The sequence below is a fragment of the Peromyscus leucopus genome, chromosome 9 (assembly GCF_004664715.2).
Source record: "Peromyscus leucopus breed LL Stock chromosome 9, UCI_PerLeu_2.1, whole genome shotgun sequence".
In the NCBI taxonomy this organism is placed as follows: domain Eukaryota; kingdom Metazoa; phylum Chordata; class Mammalia; order Rodentia; family Cricetidae; genus Peromyscus; species Peromyscus leucopus.
The window spans coordinates 82,565,180-82,589,124 of record NC_051070.1 but is presented as its reverse complement, the minus strand read 5'-3'; the positions used below and the strand labels follow the sequence as shown (position 1 = coordinate 82,589,124).

General features: G+C 45.7%; 1 protein-coding gene across 2 annotated transcripts in view; it reads right to left on the bottom strand.

Moving 5' to 3' along the window:
* The window catches only part of Anxa7 (annexin A7), a 28,308-nt gene extending 4,559 nt beyond the window's left edge, over positions 1 to 23,749 (bottom strand). The window contains exons 1-10 of one of the 2 annotated variants that reach the window (XM_028879706.2): positions 23,650 to 23,749; positions 16,772 to 16,826; positions 14,607 to 14,811; positions 12,392 to 12,493; positions 10,423 to 10,487; positions 9,947 to 10,006; positions 5,472 to 5,574; positions 5,026 to 5,120; positions 2,149 to 2,262; positions 1,797 to 1,967 (exon numbers count right to left, since the gene is read on the bottom strand). In XM_028879706.2, the coding sequence (XP_028735539.1) occupies positions 1,797 to 1,967; positions 2,149 to 2,262; positions 5,026 to 5,120; positions 5,472 to 5,574; positions 9,947 to 10,006; positions 10,423 to 10,487; positions 12,392 to 12,493; positions 14,607 to 14,811; positions 16,772 to 16,825 (969 nt within the window). In that variant the 5' untranslated portion in view covers position 16,826; positions 23,650 to 23,749. The remainder of the gene's footprint in view (positions 1 to 1,796; positions 1,968 to 2,148; positions 2,263 to 5,025; positions 5,121 to 5,471; positions 5,575 to 9,946; positions 10,007 to 10,422; positions 10,488 to 12,391; positions 12,494 to 14,606; positions 14,812 to 16,771; positions 16,827 to 23,649) is intronic. The other variant, XM_028879707.2, reaches the window with a different exon arrangement.
* Positions 23,750 to 23,945: the final 196 nt, after the last annotated feature.

Sequence of the window (23,945 nt, the reverse complement as noted above, 5' to 3'; positions counted from 1 at the left end):
GAGCACTAAATTATAACTAAATGTCTAACAAGGGAATATAAACTATCACTCAAATGAAAAAAGTATTATACCTCTCTTTAGCTTGGATTTGAGATCAAAACACACTGTAGAGTCTCATTCCTACAAAACTGTAAATACCAAGCATTTTCTTTGTACCAGGCATTATGTTAGGTATAGGGACACCAGAAACAAGGGCTCTGTCCTCAGGGAATTTCACTCTAAGAAGGGACTATGTAAGGTTTCAGATCTAGCTACACTGCTAGTCCACACCTGTTTACTATGAGGGCTGGGAATAGAGCTTAGTGGTGGAGTCTGCCTTGCGTTCATAAACCTCTAGATCCAACACCAAGGACAAGAAAACAGAAACAAAGGCTGGAGAAGTCTCTTTTGAGGAGCACTTGGCACGAGGGATGGTACAGTCATATTACAAATGGGTAACTGGACATCACACAGCAAAGTGTGTTCCAAAGGAGGCTGAGCTCAGAGGCAGCCTGCCTGCCTCCTGTGTAAGCAAGGCCTGCAACCTCTCCCTCCAGACCACAAATAATAAAAGTAACACTCTTCTAAAGGTGCTCAGGAAAAAATCCAAATGATTCTTTGGATTTAAGTACATAGTTTAGACCCCGTTTTCTAAGAATCAACTTCTCTCTCTCCACCCTAGAAAAGTCAGGGATGGGTGATGGAGCCTGCATAAAGACAAACCCAGATAAGAACCACCCCCTCTTTTGTAAGCACTAAACAGCCATGCCTGGCTTCCCCTCTTGCTCTTTTAAAATCCCAGTTCACTCTTCTGCTTTGCTGTTAGATTTAGTTCCTCCAATACCTTCTCATTCATTTTTGTAGCTCCAGCTTTTGCACACTATTCCAGACCCACTACACAGTCTGTGCACTCTCTGCCCCGTCCACTGCACATCCTGTGCACTCTCTGTCCTGTCCACTGCACATCTGTGCGCTCTCTGTCCCGTCCACTGCACATCCTGTGCACTCTCTGTCCCGTCCACTGCACATCCTGTGCGCTCTCTGTACTATCTTTCCTTGTCTCCTCAGGCCCCCTCCTCCACTTTTAGACCCTTGAGATCCTGTCCTGCTGTACACTAGTACAGTAAGTAACTCCTGATACTCAATTGGTATGACAGGCTTTTGTATGTCTCTCCAACACATTGACTTCATGTCACCGTTTTTTTTTTTTTTTTTCGTGACAGGGTTTCTCTGTGTAGCTTTGCGCCTTTCCTAGAACTCACTTGGTAGACCAGGCTGGCCTTGAACTCACAGAGATCCGCCTGGCTCTGCCTCCCGAGTGCTGGGATTAAAGGCGTGCGCTACTACCGCCCAGCTCTCATCTCACTGTTTTAACACTATTCCAAATACTCTGCTGTAGAATTTCTTGTCCCCTCTCTGCACACATAAGGAAGGTGCCAACTGCAGTACTTTTCTGTCCTCCTCACCTCCTACGGCTCCGACATCTCTAGCACATTCACTGTGGCCCCACACATCTTCTGATGGTCTAAATTAACAGACAGGACCCTGCTAAGCTGACATGGACTTTCATCTCTACCTCTACCCAGGCTAGTTCTGATTTCATGGAATCTGAAAGAAGTCATTTTCTTATTCCTTACAAAAGTCAGATGAACGAAGTCCCAGTAATAACTACAAGGAAATCTGTTCACTGCATTGTGTTGTTCCTCTTAAAGACAGCAATAATTCACGGAGCTGACTATTAATGAGGTACACTCACTGGCAAATGCCCAGCACACCAATGTATGTTCCCTCCACTAACACATTTTCACTACACTCACCTGGCACATGGACACGAGGAGGCGTTCAAAATGTCCTGAGGTATCTGACTTAATGTCCTTCTCAAGGTCTCGTCCAAATTCTGATTGATAACATCTAACAATGTCTCGGATTTCTTGATTTGTTCTTGTGCACAAAATCTCTATCAATACACGTTCTTGAGTTCCTGCTCCCTATGGAATGACGGAAGGGGGGACACAGAAGCAAAGGTCTCTGAAGAGAATTACGCCACAATTCAGACGGAACAAAATAAAATTCTGCCTCATCTATCACTGCAAATTCAGAACTATCCAAATCTGCGAGGCTTTATATACTAAGCAATACAGAAGAGTCATAGAAAATAAGACAGAGTACCTGCATCGCTTTCCGTAAACTCCAGGCATCATAGTATGTAGAAGGCATGAACAGGGCAAGGATTAACTCTTCCATATTTCCACTCAACTCTGACTTGAGATCTTTAATTAAATCCTGTTTAATAACATGTGAAAAATTAAGTACAAAGGATTTCTTCTTCTTCTTTTTTTTTTTTTTTTTTTTTTTTAAGTTTTTTGAAACAGGGCTTCCTGGTATAGTTCTGGTTATCCTGAAATTTGCTCTGTAGATCTGCTTGTCTCTGCCTCCTGAGGATTAAAGGTGTGTGCCACCACTGCCCGGCTAATACACAGGATTTCTATATCTTATCTAACACGAGGTTTTTTTAAAATAATTTTCATTTTATGTGTATGTGGGTGTCCTGCCTACATCTATGTCTGTGCACCATGCGCCTGCAGTGCCTGTGGAGGCCAGAAGTGGGCATTGGATCTCCTGGAACTGGGGTTACAGAGGGTTGTGAGCCGCTGTGTGGCTGCAGGGAACAGAACCTGGGGTCCTCTGGAAGAGCAGCCAGTGTTCTTAACCACTGAGCCACCTGTTCAGCCCCTCACTTGAATCTTATGGGAAAAATGAAATGAAATTGGTACTATGAAAGGACAAAATTTAAATCTGAATGTGACATGTTAAGCAATGAGTATTAAATTCAGTGATGAAGTCACTGTGTCCAGAAACACTTAAATCCTTACTGAGAAATGAGTAAATCTGTTCAATTCAGTAATAAAGTCATCATGTCTAGAAACACTTAAGTCCTTGCTACAGTTGTTCTACTGTACCAGATACAAAGACAGAAAGTATGATTAGAAAAAGAATAATCCAAAGTTAATAACATGAGGGCTGGTGAGATGTTGAGTGGGTAAAGGTATTTGTCAAATATATATATATATATATGAAAATAAACAGGCAGAAGGTAAAGAGGAAGTCACTCGAGGCAAAAAAATAAAATGGACCACAAACAAGGAACATTTAGGAGGTTCTCAGTAGTACCGTATCTACAGTATTTTTGTTTTGTTTTGGTTTTTCGAGACAGGGTTTCTCTGTGTAGTTTTGCGCCTTTCCTGGAACTCATTCTGTAGCCCAAGCTGGCCTTGAACTCACAGAGATCTGCCTGCCTCTGCCTCCCGGGATTGAAGTATTTTTGTTTTTTTGAACAGGGTTGCACTACACAGGCCAGGCCGACCCTGAGCTCCTGGCCATGTCCCTGGGTCAGCACTTGAGTACTGGAATGATAAGTGTGCACCACCACACTCAGCTTTACACGAAGTCTGGGCTTTGCAATGCGTAACTAATCTTAAGAGAGATTGGGCTCAGTAGGTGTCTGCTTAGTTTTGCTGTCAACTTTATGTGTCAGGGCATCTGACAAGAGGAGCCTCAGTGAGACAAGGCCTCCATCACATGGGTCTGTAGGGCTCACTGCAGGGAGGGCCACCCCGGGCAGGTGGTCCTGGACGTATAAGGAAGTCAAGTGAGCAGGCCATGGGAAGCAAGCCAGGAGAATTTCTCCATGGTCTCTACTTCACTTCCTGCCCTGTCTTCCCTTGATGACAGACTACAACCTGTGAAGAGAAATAAATCCTTTTCTCTCCAAGTGGTTTTTGGTAATGGTCTTTATTACAAAAAGAAAAGGAAGAACAGCACCTGCTGTTCAACCTGGAAACCTGAGGTTTGGTTTTGTTTTTCTACTGAGACAGGGTTTCTCTGTGTAGCCCTGGCTGTCCTGGATCTCACTCTGTAGACCAGCCTGGCCTCAAACTCGGAGATGTGCCTGCCTCTGCCATAACCTGAGTTGTTAAGTCTGACAACCTGAGATCAATACATTAGAAAGAAAGAACCCACTCATGTGATACTAACACATGTGTGATGTGACATGTACACATCCACATGAGAGCCTGGTAATAAGGCTCAGTGTATATCCATAATACACACACACACACACACACACACACACACACACACACAGAAAGAAAAGAAAAATTGAGTAATAATAATAATACAGAGAAGTAGATCTGAACTGGGCAGAGGAACACAGGCTAACGGACTTTGAAAAAGTGCTGTAGGGAGCAGTGGAGGCGCACACCTTTAATCCCAGCACTCAGGAGGCAGAGGCAGGGGAATCTCTGAGTTCGATCGAGTTCCAGGACAGCCAGGGCTACACAGAGAACCCTGTCTTGAAAAATAAAATAAAGTGCTGCTGTGGACCATTGAAGGGTCAGCCAAATTCTGTCCCAAGTAAGGGGAGACTCACTCATAGTAGCTAATAGTTAAGGTCAGATCTGAAGAAGTTTGCCTTGCAAAAAGAGGAAACAAGAATACAGCAGTATGAGAGACCAGTTCCATATAATTATTCCACAGGACACATTCAGAGGGAAGAGGGTGGAGGACGACCAATGGCTGAGAAGAAACAGACCAAGGACTAAGTACGGAGCAGATCTTGGTAGGGGTCATAGCCACTGTTTCCTGAACGACTATCACATACAAGATGCAGTATGAGGGATGAGGGACTACTCTCAAGTAAAAAAGGCTTTGAAGAGCCAGGCAGTGGTGGCGCAAGCCTTTAATCCCAGCACTCGGGAGGCAGAGGCAGGCAGATCTCTGTGAGTTCGAGGCCAGCCTGGGCTATAGAGTGAGATCCAGGACAGACTCAAAGCTACACAGAGAAACCCTGTCTTGAAAAAACAAACAAATAAAAAACAAACAACCAACCAAAAAGGCTTTGAAGAGATACTAATCCTAGAGTCTGTGAAGTCCATATATCTGTCCTTTTCCCCACAGTATTAGTTAAAATACAGTTATCAATCTGACATGGATGCAGACCCTGTAGAATAGACCCCGCTGCATCTCACTGAAAGGAAAAAGACATACCTTGCCATACATGGTCTTAAAGGCTGCTTTAATTTGTTGCCTCTGGTCATTGGAACGACTGGACACAACATCCACAATTGCTTGCTCATCTGTCCCTGGAAGAGTCACAGATATATTTCTGTAAGGATAAGAATGCTCCAAGGCAGGAGGCCCCAGGAGGTGAGAGTTGACACAGGACTTCACTTATGACACAGCTTCACTTCCCTTATAGTTGTTAAGAAGACAATCCGGGGCTGGAGAGATGGCTCAGCAGTTAAGAGAACTGACTGCTCTTCCAGAGGACTCGGGTTCAATTCCCAGCACCCACATGGCAGCTCACAACTCCCTCTAACTCCAAGATCTGGCACCCTCACACAGACATACATGCAGGCGAAGTAACAATGCAAATGAAATAAAAGTAAATAAATTATTTAAAAAAAAAAAAAAAGACAATCCATTTTTCTTACCAAACCCCTTCATTGCCTTGCGGAGAATTTCTGCGTCTCTCATAGCATCAAAGTTGGAGGCTGGTCGGATTGTTCCTTGGGTACCCTGAGTCATTGCAGCGGGCTGGTAACAGAAGGGTATAAAGTTCAAGTAAGGAGGTTTTTTTTTTTTTTTTTGGTTTTTCGAGACAGGGTTTCTCTGTGTAGCTTTGCGCCTTTCCTGGAGCTCACTTGGTAGCCCAGGCTGGCCTCGAACTCACAGAGATCCGCCTGGCTCTGCCTCCCAAGTGCTGGGATTAAAGGCGTGCGCCACCAACGCCCGGCTCAAGTAAGGAGTTTTGCTTGGACAATAAGGCAACTTGAAGACTTCACCCAGATGCCATATGTATACAGGGTTTAGCACAAGGACAGGAGCATTTATTTATCACCAGGCCTACTATCAAGCCTAATTTGAACAGACAGATCTAACCCTTACAAACAGATTTGTCCCTACTAACAGAGCCACACATCAAACTTCCACGGGACACAGGTAAACTTGGAAGATTAAAGTCACAACCTTCTTATGCCTTAGCTTCCTTTTTGTCAGAAAGGGAGAGATGAGAGATTGACTCCCTGACAATAAGAGAGAAATGATAATGTTTGATCTGAAGGGGAAAAATGGCATTAATGAAGTATACATGAGTGCCCAAGTGAATTTTCACACTAGCAATGTAATGTGGATAATCTCTATTTCCTATATGGGATCTACTTATTTGACAAAATAGGAAATGAACATTTTATATAATAACAAGAAAAGCACAAAATGGAAGTGAGGTTAGGGATTCTAGGAGGCATACTATTCTTCATGTTATAATTTAAAAAACAAACAAAACCAGGCCAGAATGGCTGGGGTTGTAGCTTAGTGGTAGCGTACTACCAAGTGTGGGGCCCAGGGTTCACTCCCCAGTGCCATACAGGAGGAAGGAGGAGGAGCAAGAGAAGGAGGAAGACGAGGAAGAGGAAGGAGGAGGAGGAAGAGCCAAATCAGAATCAATAGAGGATATTTTGCAAGCACAACTCTACATAACAATAAAAATGTCATTTGGTAAATATCATAGTAATAAACTACTTTAGGCAAGAATTGTAAATGTGAGCTGGGCGGCGGTGGTGCATGCCTTTAGTCCCAGAACTCAGGAGGCAGAGGCAGGCGAATCTGAGTTCGTGGCTAGCCTGGTCTACAGAGCAAGATCCAGGACAGCCAGGGCTGTTATATAGAGAAACCCTGTCTCGGGGAAAAAAATTATAAATATTCTACAATTAGAGGGCAAAGGTATGCGAGAGCCAAGATATTTACAGAGTTTGCAACACTGCAATGTGGAAGGTTTTCTTGCAACACTGCAATGTGGAAACCTGTCGGGCTCCACCCTGAGCCGGCAATGGGGTAAGCCGACAGTAAGTGCCTTCAGACATGACATGCTGGGAAAACATCTCTGCCTGACTCCTGCCAAAACATCCTGACCTGAATTTAAACACGAGGAAACATCAGACATACGCAAACCAAAAAAATACTTGTAGCACTCTTCAAAGTGTCAAGGTCATAAACAAGAGACCGAGGAACTTTCAAGTTAAAGAGGACTAAAGAGACATGACACTATGTCCAGGGTTTCACCCTAGGTGTCATCTCGATCCAGAAGGACAATATTGGGACAGTCGGTAAAATCTGAGTAAGGCCGGAGGGTAGGCAACAGTGCAACATTAATGTTATTTTCTGCTTTGGATCATCACATTGGGTTTTTGTTGAAAGACAGCATTTGGAGAATCTAGGAATTCTTTGTATTATTACTACAATTTTGTTTGTAAGTCTGATTTCAAAATTGAAAGTTTAAAATACAATTCTGTAAATCAACTCATTTGTTTACTGTCTCAAAAAACAAACTTTAAATCTAAATTAAAGAAAAAAGGCTGGAGCGATGACTCAGTGGTCAGGAGAACTTGCTGCTCTGTCAGAGGTGCCAGGTTCAGTTCCCAGCATGCACTGCTATCTGCAGCTCTGGTTCCAGGGATGACGCTCCCCCTGACCTCTGCATACACCAGGCACTCACACGGTGCCCATACAGGCAAAACACGCACACATTAAATAAAATAAATAAATCTAAAAAAAATTCTCTTAAACAATAGAGAGGGAGGGAGGGAGGGAGGGAGGGAGGGAGGGAGGGAGGAAGGAAGGAAGGAAGGAAGGAAGGAAGGAAGGAAGGAAGGAAGGAAGGAAGGAAGGAAGGAAGGAAGGAAGGAAGGGAAAGAATAACACAGCTGGGCAGTGGCACACCTTTTAATCCCAGCACTCAGGAGGCAGAGGCAGGTAGATCTCTGAGTTTGAGGCCAGCCTGGTCTACAGAGCAAGTTCCAGGACAGCCAGGGACTCTATCTCAAAAAACAAACAACAACAACAACAACAAAGAATAACCCAACACTTGTTGGAGACAACAAATAAAAAGGGAGAAGGGGACGGGGCAGCCCAGCACTAGAGCAAGAACTCTTTCTCTGTTGCACGGGCACTGAACCCAGGCCCTGTGCATGGGAAGCACGTTTCCACCAAGTAAGCCTTCCAGCCCAGGAGATGTCCTTATTGTTCGGAATTCCTCCCACTTACATATATTCATACCCTAACATTTTGTTTTGCCAAAAAGGCTTAGCAGTTACTCCCCACAAATGTCTAAGCCAGAAATGTAAGCATAGAACAAATAAATATTTCCAAAGTAGTTTTAGGGAAAAATTAAAATTATTCTACTTGTAACAAACACCACAGTGTAAAAATTTTTTTCAACATATTGCTCATATATAAACCTCTGCCAGGAACTAGAAAGAGGCTTGAAGGGCTGGGGGTGGGGAAACAAGGGAGCACAAGAAACAGTGGAGATGAGGGCAGGGAGGTGAACAAAATCAACCCCGAGACGTGTGTGTGCGCGCGCGCGTGTGCGTGCGTGCGTGCGTGCGTGCGTGTGTGTGTGTGTGTGACGTGTGTGTGTGAGACGTGTGTGTGTGTGTGCGTGTGTGTGTGTGACGTGTGTGTGTGACGTGTGTGTGTGCGCGTGTGTGTGTGACGTGTGTGTGTGACGTGTGTGTGCGTGTGTGTGTGCGTGTGTGTGTGCGCGCGCGCGCGCGTGCGTGCGTGCGTGCGTGCGTGCGTGCGTGTGTGTGTGTGTGTGTGTGTTTATGTGAAAACCCCACTGGTGACTCTGTAAGCCAACAACAAACCCCTTATTGTATCAAGAGACGCGAATAAAAAGACCCTAAAGGAGGGGGTGGAGCAGAAGATAAGAGGACACCTGAGGTGTGAAAGCGGAAGAGGTTATACAGGAAAAGGAAAGGGGTCACCTCAGACGGATGGGGAAGGGTGGGGAGAGGGCAGCGGAAGGGAATGGGTAAGAAGTAAAATGACACGTGTGTGTATGTGTGTATATGTATGTACACATACATTATATATATAAATTATAATGACACCCACCCCTTCACACCTAACTTGAAAATGAATAATTCAGAGGCTAGCAAGCAAAACGGCTCACTGGGTAAAGGTGCTGGGTGCTAAACTTGACAACCTGAGTTCACTCGTTCACTCCTGGGGACCAACTTCCGCAAGATGTCCTCTGACCTCCACACACACCACAGTACCTGTGTTCACACATGTGCACGAACACATACACAAACATACACAGGAACACACACACACACACACTGCTTAATAAAACCAAAACTCTCTTTCACAATTAAACTAACTACAGATTTATGTTAATCCTCCCTAGATTTATAATATGAATAATTTTAAAAAGGGCTAAAAGCAATCTGCCGTAGTTTCAGAGGACTCTCTCCGTGACTGCCGGTCAGAAGAACTAAGACCTAGTCTCACCTAGTCTTTCACTAGCTGTGCAGACCTGGACAAGGTTCTCAAATCTCTCTGCATCTCAAATTCAATAAATCCCCAATGTGAGCAAAACCCAACAAAGTCACTGAGGAGTCCCTCTCCAGTTCCATAGTCCTTCTACCCTGGCCAGAAGCAGGCTTGAAAAAGCCAGACCTCCCTTAGTATGTAATACAGAAACAATTTTTACAAGTTAAGATAAAGGCAAGGATCCAAGCTCATTAATTTTATTCTAGTACCTTGCAGAGGACATGAAAGAATCGAGCACTTAATAAAACAGTATGAAAACAGGGAACTAGATAGAGAGAGGTAGGAAAAAAATTCAAATACAGGAAACCTTATAGGGCTATTGAAAAATCAGTTCAACAGACTTAACTAGCTCCCCTGTTTAAAGTTCTGTCAAGCACTGAGGGTAAATAAAGACTCAACCCTAGAAATCAGAAAGAATACCAGATGTGGTGGTGCACATCCCAGTACCCAGTACGGGCAGGGCATCACTACAAGTTTAAGGCCAGCCTGGTCTACATAGTGAGCTCTAGGAACAAACACTGGCATATAAAAAGGACCTAGCAATTAGTGGACGCTGGCAGTCCTTACTCACATCACTGCTATAATCCAAAGGAGAGAAAGCAGGATAGGAAGAAAAGGATTCTGTACTGATCTGAAACAAGAGTGGAAAGTTATAAAAGGCAAAGCAGAAAGCAGCCATCCCTCATAAAATCTCACCCACCCGCCACCCACGTTCCTAGCCACAACTTGCTGAGGGCAGAGATGCTATGACCAATGCGGAGGGCACTCACGCATTCTCTAGGACAGAAGGAGAGCATCGTCACCTGCGAGAAGGCTGGAGGATGCTCGGACCAAATGAATCAGACACTACTTAAAGCAGAAGGCCAAAGACCACAGGGCCCGTCGAAAGTAAAGTTTACATCCCCCGCTTACTGTGACAGGTGACAAATCATCTCCTCTGCCTCACAAGAGAGTGGCACCCTCGCTTCCTCAGCACCATGGGCCCAGGTACCCGTACTAAATTTAAAGGGTAGAAGCAAACACTAGAGGAGACAGAAGCAGAGGTACCTGGCTAGGGTAAGGAGCTTGTCCTCCGGGGTACTGAGAGGGCATCTGTCCTCCGGGAAAGCTGCCTGTACATTAAGAGCAAACAAGACAAACGGGTTACAGCAGCCGTTCCCGTCGCTCGCCAGGGACACAGAAGCACACAGATGTGCTCTGCTGCTCAGTGGATAAGCAACGTCTTGTTTAAGGTACAGGACAATGGGCATCAGCACATTCACATACAGTCACCGTTCTCTGTTCACAGCTGGGTCCCCATATCTTTCCTGTGTCCCTCAAAACGACCACCCTCTGTCTTCATTTCATATACATTATCCCCTTGTGTTCCTCCACCCCACGCTTTAAACCTCTTCCTCGGGCTTGGAAGCTCAGGCCATTATTCCCCTGCCCCTGGCTAACCGCAGGAGCCTGATAGTTGTTATGACTTTGCTGCAGTTTTCTCAACCTGCCAAATAGGGATAACAATGATACCTCCTGTAATTTCTTTACAATTAGTGTCTCGGCTGGACATGGTGATCCCAGCACTCTGGAGCCAGAGCTAAGAGGATCTCTGCAAGTTTGATACTAGACCATTCTACTACGGGAGTTCCAGGACAGCCTGGGTTACAGACTGAGACCCTGTCCTCTCCCTAATCCCATAACCTTCACTAGGATAATCTTCTATGTTATTATTATTTTTTTAATTTCTTCCCCCCCCCCCCCCCCCCCCGAGACAGGGTTTCTCTGTGTAGCTTTGCACCTTTCCTGGAGCTCACTTGGTAGCCCAGGCTGGCCTCGAACTCACAGAGATCCGCCTGGCTCTGCCTCCCGAGTGCTGGGATTAAAGGCGTGCGCCACCACCGCCCGGCCTATTTTTTTAATTTCTTAAAATGTACCTTAATTTTTTTGTTTCATGTTCTGATTACACGTATGTCCGTGCACCGTGTGCCTGTCTGCTGCTAGCAGAGGTCAGAAGAGGTGTCAGATCCTCTGAAATTGAGCCCCCATGTGGGTGCTGGAAATTGGACTTGGGTCTTCTTGAAGAGCAGCCAGTGCTCTTAACTTACTAAGCCATCTCTCCAGCTCCAGGATAATCTTTTAAATTTTTTTTTTTTAAGACAGGGTTTCTCTGTGTAGCTTTGGAGCCTGTCCTGGATCTCACTCTGTAGCCCAGGCTGGCCTTGAACTCACAGAGATCCACCTGGCTCTGTCTCCTGGAGTGCTGAGATTAAAGGTGTGCACCACCACAGCCTGGCTTAAATATTCCTTTATTAATGAAAAACCAACTTGGGTGACATACATCTTTTAATAAGACCCTCACAGATACTTACATTTAATAGACTTATTGTATTTTTTAAATTATGTATGTAAGTGTGTAGGTCGCTGTAGAGGCCAGATGTGTAGGATGCTCTAGAACTGGAGTTACAGGCTATAAGCTGCCAATGTGGGTGCCGGGCACCAAACTCAGGTCCTCTACAAGAACAGTACATGACTCGGGAGGCAGAGGCAGGCAGATATCTGTGAGTTCCAGGCCAGCCTGGGCTACAGAATGAGATCCAGAAAAGGCACCAAAAGCTACACAGAGAAACCCCGTCTCGAAAAGAAAAAAAAGAACAGTACATGGTGTCAACTGCTGAGCATCTATCTAGCTCTTCCCTACCTAAACAAACAAACAAAACCAAAAAAACCCCTTGAACTAGCTTCAGTTCTGTTTCCATCTGGAATGACTGTCGGGACACAGTCTTGGGGGTGGTTCCTTTAAGAGTTGGTTTTTGGCTTTAGGACAAAGTAGTTAATAGAAGAAAATTGTTCCTTATCTCCATTCTACTGATTATGACCGCACATCAAATTGATATTCCATGATACCATATACTTAACATTATTTACAGGATTATATAAATATTCCCTAAAGACTGTTTCAAATACAATCTAGGTTTCCTCGACAACTGAAAATCTCTCAGAATTCCAAGTGTCTCTCTAGATATCTGGAACATACCTGGTACTGGAACCTGGGCTGGTCCACCACTGTAAGACTGTGCAGGTGGCTGTGGATAGCCAGAAAAGCCTGCTCCACCAGGTGGAGCCCCAAAGCCTTGTCCTGAAGGGATTAGACAAAACAACATGTCAATAAGCCATACGTGAGGTGGTGGCACACTCCTTTAATCCCAGCACTGGGGAGGCAGAGCCAGGAGGATCTCTGAGTTTGAGGCCAACCTGGTCTATAGAACGAGATCCAGGACAGGCTCCAAAAGCTACACAGAGAAACCCTGTCTCGAAAAACAAAAAAAACAAAAAAACAAAACAAAACAAAAAAAAAAAAGTAAGCCACACGTGATAACGCGTACCTGTAACCTTAACACTCAGGAGGCTGAGCCAGAGACTGTCAGGACCTGGAGGCCAGCCTGAACTACACAGTGAGTTCCAAGCTAGCCTGGAATGAACAGTGAGACCTTGTATCTATCAATCAATCAATCAATCAATCAGTCAGTAAGTAAATAAAAAGTCAAGTCTTATAATACAGAGAAAAAATTTGAAACTATCTACTGTAGTCAGTAGAAAATACATGCCAGTAATCATCCTATGTGTGAACATTCAACTTGTTATCAGTTATCGATTCACAGCAAGCTGGAAAAGACGTGCAAGGATCTGTGGCTTGTCGCCCAGCCTGTCGCTTCAGTTTGATCCCCAAAACCACATGGGGAAAGAAAAGAACTGATCTGGACCTATACAAACGTACCATGGCACTCACGGACACGGGGACACACACACAGATAGAACACAAACATTTTATATTGAGTTTTAAAAGTTTTAGTACAGGCCAGGCACAATGTTATATGCCTTTAATCCCAGTACTTGGGAAACAGAGGAAGGCGGATCTCTGTGAGTTTGAGACTAGTCTGGTCTACAGAGGGAGTTCCAGAACAGCCAGGGCTATACAAGTTTTGTCTCCAAAAAAACCTAGTTTTAGTACATTTAGCTTATTTAGTAACTTACAATACAAATCACTATGGTGAGTTTTTTGTTTGTTTGTTTGTGTGTTTGTTTTTGGTTTGGTTTTTCGAGACAGGGTTTCTCTGTGTAGCTTTGGTGCCTGTTCTGGAGCTCACTCTGTAGACCAGGCTGGCCTCAAACTCACAGAATCCCCTTGCCTCTGCCTCCCAAGTGCTGGAATTAAAGGTGTGCGCCACCACTGCCCGGCCACTGTGGTGGGTTTTAAAACATTGTTTTTAAATTAGATGTATTCCTTTTGTGTGTGAGTGTTTTGCCTGCATGTGTTCATACGCATCACATGTAAGCCTGGTGTCCTCAGGGGTCAGAAGAAGGCAGTATATATCCCCTGGGAATGGAGTTATGGATGGTTGGTAAACCACCATGAGAGTGTTGGGAATAGAACCAGGCCCACAGCAAGAGCAGCCAGTGCTCTTAACTGACCAGCCATCTCTCCAGCCCTATATTATTTTTATTAAATCTGTATAAAGTGGTCCTAAAGCCCAAAGGTAACACATGATACTAACTAAAGCTTCTGTCTTTTTTAAGATTTATTTTTATTTTATGTATATGAGTGTTCTGTCTGCGCATCAATACACCACATTCATGCAGTGTCCCAGGAGACCAGGAGAGGTTGTCAGAGCTTCTGGAAGTGGAGGGATGGGCAACTGTGAGTTGCCACGTGGGTGCTAGGGACCCAAGCCAGGTCCTCTGGAGGAGCAGCCAAAGCTTTCACCCACTGAGCCGTCTCTCCAGCCCAGCGGTTCTCAACTTGTGGGACACGACCTCTTTGACAAACCTCTGTCTCCAATAATATTTATATTATGATTCATAACAGTAGCAAAATTATAGTTATGAAGAAGCAACTAAAATAATTTCATGATTGGGGGGTCACCACAACATGAGGAACTGTATTCAAGAGTCGCAGCATTAGGAGCGCTGAGAACCACTGCTCCAGTCCCTCTCAATCAGTTAGGATTACTGATGATCAAGTCGTGTATTCTAAAGGGCCTTTCACTATCAAGAATGTTACTACGACTCCCTTCCCAGGAGAGTATCTTAGAGTCTCCCAACCCAGAGACTCTTCACTTAAGTCTTAGCTGTCCACAGTTAATAGTTAACCCTGAACTCTCACAACACAGGAAATGTTGATGAAGGTGGGGGGGGGGGGAGAGACACAGACAAAAGCAACATTTAACAAATCTCAAGTCACTATAACTTACCACCAGGATAGGCTGGAGCGCCCCCTGGATGTGGGGTAACAGGATAGCCCCCAGCAGCAGGATAACCTCCAGGTGTAGGGTAGCCTCCAGCTCCTGGGTAGCTGCCACTCGGTGCTGGTGGGTAAGCACCTCCTCCCATTGGTGAAAAGCCACTAGGATATGGATACTGACCCGGAGGGGGGAAAGAGGACTCCTGACCTGCAGGCTGGAAAAATCAGAAACAGGTCAAGTGGACGTAATCGTTGTATTTTAAATATATCGTTATATTTTTAAATATAACTTATTTAAGAAGAACAATGAGGGTTACTTTATCAACCCTATTCCACTTTGTTAGGATTTTCATTAGTACTCAGTTAAGTTTAATTCTATGTGAGGTGGACAAGAGCAGTCCCTTTCTCTATGGGAGTCAGAAGCAGCTCTCCTCCTCCGCCCCTCTTCCCCCACTCCTCCTCTGCATGGCCTTACTATGTGGCCCAGGTTCCCTCAGACTCCTCCTGCTCTCCCTCCACTTCTGAGTGCTGTGATTACATGTGCATGTGCTATGACACCTGTTCTTATCAAGGGCCAAACTTTCAGGAACAACTAACCAAGCTCACAAGTTCCTTCACTGTCATGGCAGAAGGAAATATGATACAGCTCCTTCCCTCCATCCTAGAGAGGACCAACACTCTGACCTACTGTATAAGATTAAAGAAAAAGGCAACTAAGTCACAAACACAGCCTAATATTTTGGATCTTAGCTCACACTGACAATGTTTTAAGAGTGGCAAAGATTCTTTCTCTACTCAATAGACTTTCTCCCCAGCCACAAAGCTGGGCTCAATTCCACACACACACACACACACACACACACACACACACACACACCCCCACCCCCCACCCCCCCACCCCCCGCTGTTAGGACTGAAAACCAGTGAACAAGTAGACAAAAGAGATGCCCACCACTTCAAGCCTGGTTCATAAAAGCCTTTGCTTAAACGACCACACTCTCCTTCTCTTCAACTCCCGGCCTGCTGCTCTGCCAGCCAACCCCAGAGGACTCGGCAGAAGACACCCAGAGCAGACCAAGCAGCCGTGATCCAGGGCCTGTGAACCCGGAACACTGCACAAAATGAGACCCCCTTCCACTGAGCCCTACTCCACGGCTGATCTCCAGCAGACCTGAAGCAAGCAAAAACTCCATTTTTATTTACTGTGTTACATCACAGAGGTGTTACACTTGTTTATTTCAGCAAGCAGACTGAAATGGTTGCCACAGTCCAGCTTAATACACAGGGACTTGGGAACACATTCCTGATTCTCCTCTAAATAGATAGGGAAGCTATTTGTTTAGCTTGCACGAAGATATACATGCTATTATCGCTTGCAGAGGCCGTTCTTTTATTCCCCCTGGATACAGTAATAAACTGACATACTATTTATGAGTCTCAGTTATGAACTGAGCCCCAGAGTAGTACAGCTAGCTACAAGTTCAGGTGCTGGAATTCTGGGACTTAGCCAAGCTGTCCTTAGGTTTGTTTGTGTGTTTGTTCCCGGAGCCTCTCCATACCCACTTAGTTATTTTAAGCCTTCCAACACAAAGGTTAACCAGTGACTGGTGGATTTTGCTTGTGTGTGTGTGTGTGTGTGTGTGTGTGTGTGTGTGTGTGTGTGTGTTGTATTGGCTCAGAAAGTAATTAACATTTTTAAAAACTAATTTTCAGGTTTTAAAGACAGGCCTTGAGCCAGGCAGGTGTGGTAGTGCATATTTTTAATCCCAGCACTCCAGTGAAGACAGGCAGTTAGTTCTCTGCGAGTTTGGGTTAACTTGGCCTACACAGTAAATTCTAGGCCAGCTGGACTACATACTGAGACCTTGTCTCAGAAAAGAAACGATAAAGCCTTGGGTCATTTCACATAAAATTCAGGTTTCTGGCTTTACTTGAAAAACTAGCCTAATCCAGCAACACTGGGTGTGGTCCCTGCATGGCACATTGACTTGAGCTAAGTGGCCTCCATGTGTCCACATATGACACACCCTATCATTTCCAGACACTTGTCTTTTCTTACTGATTTATAGCCCTGGACAGGTGAGTCATGACCTGTGCTCTAGGGCACAGGTTACTTCTATATAACGACTGCATGAAAGATACAAATGACTTTAGTATTTTGATAGCAATACTTACAGGATATCCTGGGAAAGGTGGGTAGCCTGTAGGGGGATAGCCCGGGTACGACATTCTGTAACAACAACAAAAAGCCCTTTGTATTTTTTGTACATCTTAAGGCCTTTGCAAGATATACATACCATACACACAGTATTATGGTGCGCAATAAAATCTGGATAACGGGGCCAGAGAGACGGTTCTGTGGCTTAAAGGCACTTGCTTTGAAGTGTGATAACCTGAGTTCAATATCTGGAATGTACATGGTAGAACTGACTCTTCCATGTTATCCTCTAACCTTCTCACATATGGCTGAAGCACACACACACCCTCCCCATCACACACTCACACACACATATAATGTGGATATTAAGGGTTTATGCAATGCTTATTAAATGTTTCCTTTTACCATCTGTACCGTATAGTCTGTAGAGCCTCCAATTGTAGCCTGGTGAGGCGATTACTGTGGAATTTGAGGACCCAATTTCAATCCCCAGCATCATGTAAAAAGCCAGATGTGGTGGTACACACTTGTAATCCAGACAAGGGGAGATGGAGACATGCAAATCCCCAGGGCTCACCAGCCAATCAGCCTAGTCCAATTATCAAGCTTCAGATCTCTGTTAGAAACCCTAATGGCACCCAAGGTTGACCTAAAACACTATTATAAATGGAGAGTAAATTAATGAGTAAAGGTGGGAGCAATGCTCTAAAAAGTGCTGAACTCGGACTAGCAAGAAAGTCGGGCAATGTCACTGTGGTGGATCTCACAGTACAGGGAGAAACAGAGAGATGACCAGGGCTACGGATGTCGTCAGGTGGTAGACTGGGTGTGTAAAGCCATTTACAAGTCAGGTATAGTAACTCACACCGACAGTCCCCGGCTGTGAAGCCCTGGGTTTGATGCCCTGCACCATGAGGAAAACCAACAGCAGTCAGGAGGCCTTCAAGTCTGGTGTGCAATTACACACCCATACTATCAGAGCACACCCACCCCTTACCTGTCCCCAGAGTCAGTACTTAAATTACCCAATATCCTAGTGTAGGAAGTAACAGCCTCGTTCCTGTCTGTCTGTGGAAATGACTCTCCTCTTCTCCCTGCATTTCTATTTTCACAATGTATCCTCGCAGCGGGTCTCACCACAGCTGGGCGACGACCTCACTAAGATGACTGTTCCATTCAGACTTTCGCTTACACTCTCTTTGCTTCCCAGCTTCCCTGGCCATCATCATTAGCTGCCCTTTCCATGAACTACTCCCAAGACCCCAAATCCACAATCACTTACTGATGCTGAAGTATCAAATAAAAACTCACTGGTGGGGTCTTAGACCTGTAACTTAGCCTGCATGGTCCTAGATTCAGATCCCAGGAAAATCGGGGGGGGGGGGGGGGGATTACTGGTCAAACCAGGCAGTGGTCGTGCACACCTTTAATCCCAGCACTCAGAAGGCAGAGGAAGGCAGAGCTATGAGATTGAGAGAAGTCTACATAGTGAGTTCTAGGCCAGCCAGGACTGTATACAGAGAAACCCTGTCTCTAAAAAAAAAAAAAAAAAAAAAAAAGAAAGAAAAAACAAAAAACAAAAAAACACAACAAACCAAAACAACAACAAAACCCCCAAATTACTGGTCAAACATTCCAGTCCCCTTGGTACTTACTCCAATTTATAGTCAATACATTTTTCTCCCTTTTTAAAAGATTTGTTTTTTTATGTACGTGTGTGTATAGCACATGCTTCCCAGTGCCAGGGGAGTGAGTGAGCACACCAGATCCTCTGGAACTAGAGTTAATAAGGGACAGTTGTGAGCTGCTGGCACGCGGGGGCTGGGTGTTAATCCCAGATCCTCTGCAGGAACAGTAAGTGCTCTTAACTACCGAGCCATCTCTTCAGCCCCAACACCTGTCCCCCAGGCAATCATTCTCGAGTGTCACTCCTTCATTTAACCCACCCTTACTGCCTTGGCCCTGTGATCACGCATCATTTCTTACTTTTAGTTTAAATCTTTTCTCCTTTCTTTAAATGATACAATGAACAAAATATGGGATTCTCAGACTATACATGTAGATCACAAGAATTCACTGAGGAATGCACTGATTCAATAGTTTTGGTATAGAAAATGAGTCTGCTCCCACCTGACCCCCTTTTTCTGAAACAGGGTCTCACACGATAGCCGATTGAAAGAGTAGATTTTCTTCTTTTATTATGTGGTCTCTGAGGACTAGATCTGGGTTGTCAGGCGTGACAGTAAACACATTGTCTTGGTTATTTATCAACTCGATACAGGCTAGAGTCATCTGAGAAGAGGGAACCTCAAATGGGAAAATGCCATCAGACTGGTCCATAGGAAGTCTGTGGGGCATGTTCTTGAGTGATGGTTGATGTGGAAGGGCCACTGTGGGCAGTGCCATCCCTGGGCAGGGGGTACTGCGCTGTGTAAGAAAGCAAAGTGAGCAAGTCAGGAGGAACAAGCCAGTAAGCAGAGTTCCTCCACGGTCTCTGTGTCAGTCCCTCCCTTCAGGTTTCTCTGTTGAGTTCCTGCCCTGACTTCTCAGGATGGACTGCTACCTGGACATGGAAGGTGAAATAAACCCACTCCCATACAGTCATGTCGGTCACAGTCATTATCCCAGCAACAGAAACCAAACGGCACACCTTTACCCTCCAGCCTTCTCATCAGCCTCAGAGTCTGCATGTCCAACAAAACCTCCGAGTTAATGTTTATTATACACCAGGACTAGGATATTTTGGCATGCCTGGGTCTATTTTCTAATTTGATAAAATTTAAAATGTACTTTTGGTGTTTCTTCTTCCCAATGCAGACATACATGATTTCTATTTCTTTTACCTCAAGGCAGCAAACAAGGAGCAGGGGTACAGTTCAGGGGTAACACACAATGCAGAGCGCCTGGTTCAGGTTCCCCGCCATCAAAGGAGAACAAACCCAACTCAACTCAAGTCTCAAGAAAGGTCACTCTATAATAAGTGGGTAGCCTAGGTGCTGATAAAAGTCAAGAAAAAAGCATCCAGCCTTTTGTGTGCCCAGTGTAGACGGGTGTGATTGTAAGTGTGCTACTGTAGTGCCCCTTATGACACATCCATAGGAAAGAAGCTATAATTGAGAACATGCCATATCAAAGTTATAAGACACTAAGAGAGACTAAGGCTGGGGAAATGGCTCAGTCTGCAGATTGCTTGCCACACATCATCAGAATCTGAATTCTAACCCCCCAGCATCCACGTAAAAAGCCAGGTGTGGCAGGCGGCACACACCCACAACCCCAATGTTGGGGGAGGAGGGCAGGGTGAATCCCACAAGCTCACTGGCCAGTCTAGGCAATCGGTGAGAGTACTGAGTTCAGGGAAAGAAAAGACTCTGACTCAAAAAAAAAAAAAAGATGGAGAGCAGTAGAGAAGGACATCTCATGTGCTTCTGGCCTCTGCATGTGCACAAACATGCATACAAGAAACATGAACACATGCATGTGCCCACACAGAGACAGTAAGATAATAAGAAAAATGACTCAGTCTGGTCTAAAAACATGAAGAGGTTAAATTTTTTCCTTTCTTTCTTCTGTCCTTGATTCCTGTCAGGAGGAAGGGCCAAGGCCAAAACCTCCAAAGGACAGTCAGGGGGCCAAATGAAAGCGATCAGGATTAAAAGGGAAAAAAAAAAAAATCAGAAAATAATGTGTGAAATAATGTTTAAGAAATTCTCCTTCACTCTGGACCAACAGTTAGGGAGCCTGCATGGGACCGACCTAGGTCCTCTGCATGTGTGTGACAGTTGTGTAGCTTGGTCTGTTTGTAAGGCTCCTAGGAGTGAGATCAGAACCCGTCCCTGGTGCTTACCTGGCTTTTGAAAGCCTGTTCCCCAAGCTGATTACCTTGCCCAGCCTTGATGCAAGGGGAGGAGCCTGGTCCTATCTCAACTTGATGTGCCATGCTTTGTTCAAGCCCATGGGAGGCCTGCCCCTTTCTGAATGGAGACCAGGAGGAATGGATGGGGGGAGGGGTACATGAGGGGGTGGGAAAATTGTGGTCAGTATGTAAAATAAAGGGGAAAAAAATGTTAATTTAAAAAAAAAGAAAAAGAAAGCCGGGCGGTGGTGGAGCACACCTTTAATACCAGCACTCAGGAGGCAGAGCAAGGCGGATCTCTGTGAGTTCGAGGCCAGCCTGGGCTACTAAGTGAGTTCCAGGAAAGGCGCAAAGCTACACAGAGAAACCCTGTCTCGAAAAAAACAAAAAAACAAAAAAAGAAAAAAAGAAAGATATTCTCCTTTCTTATGAAGAAGGAGAATATATATTTTTTCTATGTGTGCAGTACACTTAGATACATATATGTGTGTTCAAATGTGTGCATATATGTGCATTTGTATGTAGACCAGAGATTGATGTTGGGAGTCTTCTTGATCGTTGTCTACTTTGTTTACTGAGGCAGGGACTCCCTCTGAATGCCATTGGATTCAGTTAGTCTAGCTAAAGCAGACTGTCTGGTCTCTGCCTCCCGTAAGCAGGGATTACAGGGGGGCTGCACACCTGCTTGGCTTTTTACTTGGGTTCCAGGGATCCAGCTGCAGCCCTCACACCTGCAGGTGTTTCCCATCAGCCATGCCTAGTTCCCCAGGCAGAACTGTCTGCACTCTTAAAAAACTTAAAAGGCTGAGACTGTAGCTCAAAGAAAGAGAAGGGAGGAATGGAGAGGGAGGAGGAAGAGGCAGCCAGAGGGAAGGAAGGAGAGGGAGGAGGAGGGACAGGGAAAGAGACTGACGGGAGACCACTCTGAAGTGCTTGCTACAGAAGCCTGAGGTCTGAGTTCAGATCCTCCAAAGCTGGGCGAGGAAGCCCAAGTCTCGAACCCCAGCACCCTGTGGTGAGATGGGAAGTAGGGACAGGAGAATTACCAGAAGTTTCCAGGCCATCTAGCCTGGTGTACATGACCAGGAAACAAGAGACCCACACCCAAGATTCTCCTCCGACCTCCACCATATGCACACTGTGGGTGTGCACCAGCCTCGTAAGCTTGCACACACATGCATGTACATATACAGACGAAAGAACGTTTACTCTAACGACAAATTACTAGTTCTTCATTTTTAGCTACTTTAAGGGCCTAGAGGAATTATACCAAGATTTTCAAAACAAAACAAAAATGAATCAAGCAATCAAAGACTATCTAGGTACTAGGATATGAAAAACTGAAACAATAATTTCTGTGCATTTTGAAGAATATTAAGTACTAGAATGAAATTCCATTTCTATATAGGTCATAGGACTACCTTCACAAATGCACATTCATGTAGATCTAGGCTATTCATTATACTAACATGTAATATGAAGAGCTGTCAAAAAACAATGTGGAACACGTGAATATTCATAAAGTGATTCACCTTCTAAAAATGCAGTAGCTTTAAAAATCCATATATAAAACCATCTACCACACACATTAAGTGAAAAAAGGCAAGGTGTAAACTGCAGAGGTAGTTGCAAGCATCTGGGTAAAGAAACAGACCCATTTTTTTCTGTCTGTAGACAATCTCACTGAAAGGTCAAACACTGGAGCAGAGAAGGGTGGCAGCATCCTTGGGAGAGAGCTGGGGGATAACGACAAAGCAGCTTACTTTTCAATGCCCTTGTAGCCCCTTTAAACACTGTTCATGTCATCACCTCAAAAGGCAGGCTTCAAAGTTTTTGTAAAAAGCTAAACAAACCCCAGGGTGACTCAACAAACTACTCAGTCCTGCTCAAGTAACAGGACTCTAATGAGTGAACTAAAGCTTCTGTTTTCTCTTTAGCATTCTACGTTACAAACAACCTTTGGAAAACTTGGGAAATTCATTCTTGGTTCTCCAAACCGTCTCCACCCAGTGAGTCAGCTAGTAAAAGGGTGGGTCTTTCGACGTGAGTGTCTTAACTGGCAAGAGGCCTAGGAACCCAAGCAGCTCTCGGGGAGGGAGGGAGAGGGAGGAGGAGAAACAGGAAATGTGACTTAGGCGAGGACCGATGCAGTTTTCCAAAGGCCGCTTCTAGGTTCCGGAAGGGCCATTTAAAGCTACCACTGACCGGGATAAATAACGCGGAAACACGACCAGACCTCTGCGTGGGTAGGTAGCCCTCTACTCAACCGTGAGGACTGAGAGGCGGCTGAAGTTTGCAGGGGCAAAATTATTTCTTCCACCTGCTTCTAATGTTTTCCTCGTCTGACTGGTAGCTCATTATACTTGTATTGTAATTGGGACAGATTACCTTATCAGAACGGCTATCACCTAACAGCAATTAGGGACTGTAATGGGTAGCCGCACGATACCGCGTGCACCTCTGCACGTCGGTCTCCCCCTCTGCACCTCGGTCTCCCCCTCTGCACCTCGGTTTCCTCGGGCTGTTACCGGGACACCTCTGATGTGGATCAAGGACCGGGGATGAAATCTACAATGTTACTTCCTAGAATAGTTTCTAAGAATTGTAAGCCCAAGCTTACATCTCAGGCTTGTGAATTCTGTCCTCGGTGTCACCAAGCACAGCATAAATTCTCCTAAATTTGCTGTGTCACCAAAAAGTCTGGTCACTAGCCAGACCAGGCTTTCGGTGCTGTTCTTACTCGGCCTCCCGGGAGGCGCTTCACCAGGGCCACCCTCTGGCCTCCAGCCCTCCACCTGCGGTCCACTCGACAGAGAGCCGGGTGCCGCTGCTCCCCGGCATCCCTCACTCTGCCAAGCCTCCCCGGTCCTCCGGCACGCGGGGCCAGCCTGCCCAAGTCTCCGCCACCCCGGAGGCCCAGCCCGCTGGCAACCCGAACGGGGCTTCACCACCATTCCCGCACGCAGGCCAGACCGCAGACGGGGCGCCAGCTGACTGGCCGGCGGGAGAAGCGCAAGGGGAGGGGGTGCGAGTCCTCACCTGAACCAGGGAGCCGCGTCACGGCCGGGCCCGCTTTCCCGCAATATGGAGCCAGGGAGGGCCGGAGGGCGTGGCGCCGGGGCGGCGCGAGGATGGGGCCGCCCGGACCGCCCCCAAGCTCGGGCGGGACCCAGCTCCCCTCAGGTGGCTCCGCGCTCTGGCCACGTGCTCAGGTCTGGTGTGTCTGCCCCACCCCGGTGGTCCTGGGAAACCGAGGACGCTGCTGCGGCTTTTGGTCCCTCCGGGTCGAGTGGACGGGGCGGAGGAGCTCCGAGGGCCACTGAGCTTCGGGCCCC